The 8,582-nt window shown below is 30.5% G+C and overlaps 1 protein-coding gene across 1 annotated transcript in view; it reads right to left on the bottom strand.

The window, feature by feature from the left end:
* Positions 1–4,357: 4,357 nt before the first annotated feature.
* The window catches only part of LOC129229458 (cyclin-dependent kinase 9-like), a gene marked incomplete at its 5' end in the record, with an annotated part of 10,764 nt that continues 6,539 nt past the window's right edge, over positions 4,358–8,582 (bottom strand). Inside the window, 1 exon segment of the mRNA XM_054863772.1 lies at positions 4,358–4,848. Coding sequence (XP_054719747.1) covers positions 4,567–4,848 — 282 coding nt within the window.

The raw sequence follows: 8,582 nt of genomic DNA, 5'->3' as shown, positions 1-8,582 counted from the left end.
GAACTTTCCTGATTTGTCGCCACCCTGATTTTTTAAAAGAAAATCACTCACTGCAATTTTAATTACCTTGCTTCATATTTAAATAATTTTTTGAAAAATTATTTTTGCTTCTGAGCTTATACCAAAGTATCCCTCAACTTTCTAAACATTTTTACTTAAGATTTTACACTTTGGCAAATTGTAGCAAATGCAAGTTAAAACATATTTTCACTTACATATGAATAAAAGAAAATGTTTTCATTCAAATTTAGTGAAACTTGTGTAAGTTGACCACTCACAGTGCAGTACTTTACAGTGCTAACAAAAAAAAAAAAAAAAAATCCTTACTTTTGGTTGGCTATTAAAATCTTTACATGCAAACTTCTTGTCATGATTTTATTGGCATGCTCCCTAGTGATTTGGCTGGATACCGAATACTCAGCCTAGGTTGTGGCCGAATATTCGGTTTACAGTCAAATCACTAGGGAGCATGTAAAGTGAAATCATGACAAGAAGTTTGCATGTAAAGATTTTAATAGCCAACCAGATGTAAAGATTTTTTTTTTTTTTTTTTTTTTTGCTGGCACTGCAGTGCTCAGCTTAGAGAGGTGGTCAACTTATTAAGGTTGATATACATGACATAGAACTAATACTGGCAATAGATGTTAATTTACAAGGATGGTAAACTTTACAAAAAGAAAGTACAGTAAAACCAGTAAAGTATAAACCACAAATTTCTGAAATCGAAATAGTTTGATACTGAAACTGAGAAATTTAAGGCAGTTTTATGCAGCGGGAGAACTGGAAAGATGGGTCAGCTGCAATTTTGCTGAAATTTTTTTAAGATTTATTTCTAGGTGCAGCCAGTATAAAGAGCACATTAGAATCAAGTAAAAGTCAAAAGCAACATTTTGTACTGGACAAGCTAGAATTTTTTTTTTTTTTTTTTGTTAACTTTTATTTTGGCATAAATGCAGTTGTCCAATTCCTTCCGATTCTTTCCTATTAAATGATAGGCAGGAGAACTTTTCAGAAAGTTAAAACTTTATTACTGCTGAAAATAATTCACATTATCATTACGTTCAACGGAATTTATGGTTTATCAGGAAAAACTAGTCCCAGATCAGCTATAAAAAAAAATATATAAAAAAATCAGTACAAGAGTTTTTTTTTTCTTTTTAAATTATTATATGAAAAATTAATTAATAGATAAAGTATCATTAAGAAATCCAAGAAGTCAGCCATATAACATTTGTACACGTTTAATAATCACAGCTTTCACATCGAAGCTCAGAACAAATTGAACCACACTGAAATGATATCTATGCTTCATACCAATTGATCCTTTTGCTCCTGCTAGAACACATAAACAGACTACAAAAAACTACATAAAATATTAAAAAACTAAACTTTTAAAGGAGAAAAAATATAACATGCTGTCTCAGCATGTTCCTATGAGAAACTAAGAAATATTTTCATTTCTGAAATTTTGTCAATGTGAGAAAGAGACAGGATTTATTTTGTAAATAGCACTGTCTCAATGATAAACAAAATTTTATACAACATCACAGCATAATATCACAAAAAAGTAACTATAAAATGATAGAACATTATCCAAAAGGTGCAACAATATCAGTTACCTTTCTATTGAAATGACTGAAAAAATGAGGAATACTTTTTAAATTGTGTGAATAATCTCAAGAAAATATGTACACAAATATGAAATTAAGACTAGTTAGTCATATGACTTAAATGTATTTGAATACAGCAGTTCAAATTCAAAGATTATTCAAGCAACTTTGAAGTGAAAACAGCCTCAATGATCAAAGGACCTTGTTGCATGATATAGCAGATTATCAAAATTATTTTAGATTCAACAATCACAGCTAAACACATTTGAGCCAGCAAAATATGTATATAAACGAAACTAAATTAAAACAACCAGAATTAGATCACAGTTGAAATTCACTAGTACTAGCATTGCCATAGAACAAAATAGAAAAAAATTGTAAAAATAACAATTTCAAGCAAATTCAAAATAATATACAAGTGTAGAACACAAAATTAAGAATTATTATCACAGATATTAACTAGTAGCATAATAAAAGCATGGCCTTGTTTATAATCAAAAAACTCTATCATAATACTGTTCCTCATTTGCTTTTGGACGATTAGCTATATGATTCGCTTTGTTTGCTCTTAACAAAGCATTAGAAAGCTCAAAATTCGAACGGCTATGGGTTTTCAACATTTCCAAAGGGCAGGGCATAGGATCGGTCCAGAACACATCATGATTCAAGGCACTATCACTGTCCAACCTTTTATTTGGGTCAAGAGCTAAAATCTTGTCGATTAGGTCCAAAGCATAAGGATCTCTGATGTATGACTAAAAAATGGCACAAAAGAGAACTTAGGTAGCATGCAATGTAAGTTATCATTCATTCATACTAATTTACTGGAAACGCAAAAATGTTAAAAAACAGAAATCCTACATTAATTTAAACCATTGTTATTGCAAACTTGATCAAAATATTTTTTACAGATATTTTAATGAGATTTTCTACTTTTAAAACTCCATTCAATAGAATGACAATAATTTTTCATACATTTTGAGCCATTTTTTTTTTTTTTTTTTTTCAAAATGTCTTATGTACTCATTAAAAGAAGTTTTCATTTAAATAAAAAATAATGCACATTTACCTTCTTAGAACAAATAAAAGATGCAGATTTCAACTTTTGTGGAAAACTTTCAAAACTATAATTTTAAAATTAAATATTTATTGCTAAAAGTATTAAATACAAATGTAAAAGTAGGATAAATTAAACTTTCATAATTCTTGAAAGAAAATTGGAATATTGTCGACTCGGAGCGACAATAAGACAACTTACTGTAGAAATAACAGTAAGGTATCCTACTGTTGTTCTGAGGTGACGATATTACGTTTGTAAACAATCAAAGAGTTTGACCCCACCATAAAGAAGGAATATTCACCAATCAAAATCAGCAAATCCTAGTTTAACTCCTTGAATAGAGCTCCAAAATAAATAAAACAATAGTATATCATAGGAAATATAGATAACCCTCTGACGGTCCTAGGTCATGAGTAAGATGCTTGAAATTCTTCCTTATGAAAATAGTTTTTTTGAGTAACTTTGCCATGTAAATCAAGTGCTGTACTATCAATGCCTAGCTACCGCCCTTCGCCTCTGATCATTTGACAAAGAACATTAGCATCAGGAAAACAATTGTAAAAGGCTTTTGAAATGTGCTCGGTAGGGCGTTATGAGACGTTCAAAATGATCAGAGTTTAAAGTACTTTCACTGCCTGAAAAAAAAACTTACTTTTGATTAATCTAAAGTCTGAAACCTCCGTCAATAGTGATGATTTAGTTAGTAGTTAGTTTCAATTACACAAGGAGAAAATTACTTAGCTACAAGAAAACCTTTCCGGATCAGAAAATGATCCATTTTGATTCAATGTAACCATTTCAACAAGAAAATTGAAGGTAAAAAATCAGAAATGTTGTAGCTTTTTTGATTTTTTATTTTGTTTGTCTGAAAGCCATAATTTTTTGCATCAATGAAAGGATTACTTGTTAAACCCAGAAACAGAAAGTCTAATTTTATCAATATTTGCATGTGTATCATCGTTTTCTCATTTATTACTCCCCATGTGCACGATTTACAAAATTAAAAAACTGAATGGAGAAAACACTGCAAATTAAAAAAAAGTTTTTCAAGACAACCATCCCCCCCCCCTTAAAACTTATTTTCCTTTGATTGCAAAAAAAAAAAACACAATGCTTCTCTTTCAAGCAAAAAGTTTCCCCTCTATACAGTTTATATAGTTCAGTATTCTGAAATTATACAAATTTTTAAATAAATAACCCTCCTTCAGTTACAATGGCGTAAACAAGCTTGGAAGAAGGGTAGGTGAATTAATTTTTCTTTCACAGCCTCCGTTCCCACTTAGCAAATTAAACACATTCATGAACATTATGTTTTTAATATTATTTCAAGTAAAATAACTAGCTCTGAAAGCTAAAAAACAGTAATTCAAAGTATTTTAAAAGGTAATGCCAAGAGAAGCTATATCAGTCTACTTACTGTTCCATTGAATGTATTAACTTATTCTACTGAACATAAAGTCAGAAAATTGACTTAATTTTTATAGTTTTAGTTGAAAATTATAATTTCTAAAGTTACCACCAGTATAGAACACTTGTTAACCTATAGTTTAAATACTAAAAAACATTAAGAATACTGATAAAGAATCATTAAAAGACTTGAATATTAAATGTTATCTATTCAAACATTTTATGAATTTAGTACTAAAATAAAACAGGACAATTATAAAAACTGATTTTAATGTAAAAATATATACACAGTATTAAGTGAATGTTTCACAACAGTTTTCTGAGCAATTCAATAAATATTTTGGAAACTGCCTGTCTTTTCCTATTTACAGTAAAAAAATTTAAATAGTTTTATTAAGCTCAGTATTTCCAAGATGGAAACACCTTGTCGAAATTGTAAAAGAGTTCTTCACATGGTAGGTGATCATGTCATATATTTTACTAAACCAATCAAAACACTCGATCGTGATACTGTCCATCATTAGCTGTTGGATGTGCACGAGGATGCGGTCCTGGCCCAGCATGCCTGTTCTGTTCATTCTTCTTTTTAGAAAACAAATACTCAAACATGGACTGCGTGTGAGGTGACAGCATCTTGGTCAGGTCACACGGCAGTGGGTCCGACCAGAAGAAATCATGATTGAGAGCCGTGTCACTATCGATCCGCTTAGCCGGGTCAAGTGTTAACAATTTATCAAGTAAATCAAGGGCATATGGATCTTTTACATAAGCCTGTGAAACAAAATATGGCTTAAGAACAGCACGTGTTTGTTATACATCAATGCTATCTAACAACCAATTTTTAAATTTTGATGAAATTTATAAAAATTTTGAGGCAAACTTGTTTTAAAGAAAGAAAGAAAGATACAATGAAAAATTAAAATGATATAAAAGAGAAGTAATCAGTTTGTAAATATAATTAGTATATTAATAAGACAAATTACATAAATAATATAACAGAAAATGAGAGTATGCAACAAACAGGTATTAAACTGTAGAAAGATGAAAGAAAAAATGTAAGTACTATATTGGTGCACAAGCATGAAAAAAAAACAGAAGTAAATGCATGACATAACATGGTAGTGTTTTCACATGCATTTAATCTACATTAAGGCCCCTATATATGAGCTGACGCATCTGCTTAAGATCAGCCTTTTTGGATCAGAGCGCATGTTTGAGTGGTTTTCTTTTCCGACAAGTTATCTAGTCCGGTGATTTTTCACTGCGAGCAATTATTAGCGGCACGTGAACTGTTTATTAAATAAAATATTATTTTTGGCCAATTGAACAAAACCCAAAACTTTGCTCTGGTTACCCTAGTTTCGGAACAATTAAAATGCTGATCCAAAATGGCTGAACTTAGGCTATGCACCAGCCTGTATATATAGCGGCTCTAATCTATGTTACATTAAAAATATCCTAATAAATGCTCTGAAATGAGACTTCAGCCAGAACACATTATAGAATATACTATTCTAGATAGTTGAGTAACAAAGTTACTATTTTGGATGAGATTGACCATTACAAAGTAAGCATATAATATTTTTATGCAAAATAGCACTGTATTCCTAGTTCAAAGCAGTTTACTTTCAAAACTAAGAAATTTAAATATTAAAAGACGCGACAGTTGTCAGTGCCAGATTATATCAAACTTGTAACACGAACTTAACTAGCATAAACGCATTTGTATTTCATTTTCCATGAAATGCACGACAAACTCAAACCAGCAGAAATATTTCAATTGATGAGAAAATTGAAAGTTTTTTTTATCTTCTCTCTCTTTTCAATTTTACTGCAAAATTTTTGAGCTTTTTTCCCCCTTGTGTATGTTAAGTAAACAATAAAATTTTAATTACATAAAGGAGATATTATGGTCAGATGAGAATTTAGCATGGTTACCAAAGCTTGCATCTGATTATTCTGCCCACTCAATTTCTAAACTTTCCATTTGTAGGCCCTTGAGTTGTTATTTTCCCCATTTTTATATGAAAGCTTTCGATACGTGGCAAAATTGCAAATGATTTTGACCTACACAAAGGCTGTGTGTTCATCTTTCCCACCTTCGAGCTAAGTAAAATAAAGAATGCTGAAAAAAAAAAAAAAAACTGGAAGACTAAACCATAAATTTTAGAAACTGGCATGAACAGAATGATTAGACTGACAAAATCTGGAGACTGCAGCAATATCTCAATTTTTAAAATATCCCCTTTATCCAAATAACTTTATTAATGTTTTCTTAACATTAACTAGTGGGGGGGGGGAATCAGTCCCAAGGCTTTGATTTCAATGAATTTAACATCTGTAAAAACTAGCAAAAATCTATAATTGTCTCAAAGTTATAGCAACAGTACATAGGTTTAAATTTGGCCAGTATTATAAATTAAAAACCATTTTTTAAAAAAATGAAAAGTATGCACCAATAATGTAGTTCATTTCCTAACATATACTATAATATTTGACCCCACTATATAAACATTATAATGCAGTCTTACATTTTACAACAGCCTGAGTTTTCACGCTCAAGGGTTTTTCAGATGTTGGAGAAAAGAACGCAACGGCCAAGGGGGAATTCAACGAGAAATGATAGTGGAAGTAAATAAAGCTATGTGACACTTGGCGATACTGCTGTTGGCTCGGTACTAAAAAGGTCAAAAATAGAGCCAACCACATAAACAAAATGCTTATGAACAGAATCAACAATCGAAGGAGTAATTTATGAAAGCAGAAAATGTTGACTTCTAATAGCAAGCCTCTTTGTTTACTTCTGCACTATCACTTCTCCCTGAATCAGGGTTGGCAAGGTTTTGGACACTATGGTAAAAACCACGGTAAAAACCCTGGTTTTTACTGTCCTGTCCAAAACCCTTGTGTCCAAAACTGTCCGAAAGTGTCCAAAACTCTATTTTTAGAAAAAACGTATTCTGTGAAAAAACATCAAAAATAAATAATCAAATGTTTTATATTGAACATTAATTCAATGAGAACATTCAACTTATTTATGCAGATGATTTTAATCTAGTTACATAGAAGTTGAATTATTTATTAAAATTTCAATTTGCATGCATGAGTTGATTTATTTTGATAATAGTAACCAAATTTCCCTATGTTTACGCATGTGTGCAAATGAAAGCAGGTTTGGCAAGGTTTTTACCATCCTGTTCAAACCCCTTGGGCCCAAAAGTGTCCAAAACTATTTTTGAAAAACTATATTTTGTGGGAAAATATCAAAAACAGAACAAAATGTGTCGAAATTATTTTTTTTGACTGTAAAATATATTCATTTAATGTGAACATTCAAGTATAAATATATTATATGTAACTTATTCATGCAGCTGATTTTAGTATAGTTAAGTAAAAACTAAATCTTTCATTGAAAATTTCAATTTGTATGCAGGAGTTTTTTTGCCTCCATAAACCAAATTTTTCGACATTTATGCAAGTGTGCAAAGGAAAGATTTCAAAATGTAGTGCAATAATTGACTTAAATGCAATAAATTACAATTTTTTGTAGTAACAGAATGTATTATATTAAAAATATGAACTAAAAAAGGACTAGCACAGGTTCTATAACATAAGTGTAGTCATCAATTTCTTGTTCTTTAATCTATAATTTAAAAAATAAATTTTGTTAAAACATCATGTAAAACTTATTTGCAAAAACCATTTTAAAAAAAAAGGTTTTTTTTTTTTCTTTTTCCTAAATATTGCACATTTAATAACATTCCTTTGTGTTATAAATGGAACTGACATTAGTTGTCTTGGAAGTGCTGTGAATTTCCTTTGATAACTCTGCCAACTGTTACATAAGGATGTTTTTACGCAATAGCTATTAGCAATTTTTTTAAGTAAAATATTTTTTAAATGAACATTTTTGAGAAATTTTTTTATTAAATACCATTAATTAAACCTGATTAATATCTATATTTATACATTGCGAATATTGCAGTAAATACGAGTTGATTAGATTAGACCCCTTTAGCTTTAGCATAGTTTTGGACAGTTTAAGACAGTTTCAGACACTTTTGGACAGTTTTGGACGGTAAAAACCACCTGTCCTGTCCTAAACCAGTTTTGGACAGTCTAAAACCCAACCCTGCCCTGAATACTACTATAGTATCATGTAGTCTAGTGGTTAAGGCTAGAACCTAAGGAGCTAATAGGTGGGGTGATGTGGAGAAAAGTGGTTAAGGCTAGTCTTTCATCCAGACTAGATCCAGGCATGGGGATAATTACCAGGCATCTCCCACAGTATAAGAAAATCTTAACTCTTCACACAAAAAGTTGGAAGCTGTTTGAGAAAAGTATGTAGAAGATTGCCTGATCAAAGAGTAATGGTGTTGAAAAAATGACCAGAAATCACACTGAAGCTCTCATTTTGATTCGGGAAAATACATAAACACCAAAAATGCTACTTATAATCAGTTGGCAGTATAATGAACTTTTAATTTCAAATTTACCATATATTC

This window comes from Uloborus diversus, chromosome 9 (assembly GCF_026930045.1).
Source record: "Uloborus diversus isolate 005 chromosome 9, Udiv.v.3.1, whole genome shotgun sequence".
In the NCBI taxonomy this organism is placed as follows: domain Eukaryota; kingdom Metazoa; phylum Arthropoda; class Arachnida; order Araneae; family Uloboridae; genus Uloborus; species Uloborus diversus.
Note: the sequence above shows the minus strand (reverse complement) of the source record. Positions and strands in the feature narration are given on the sequence as shown.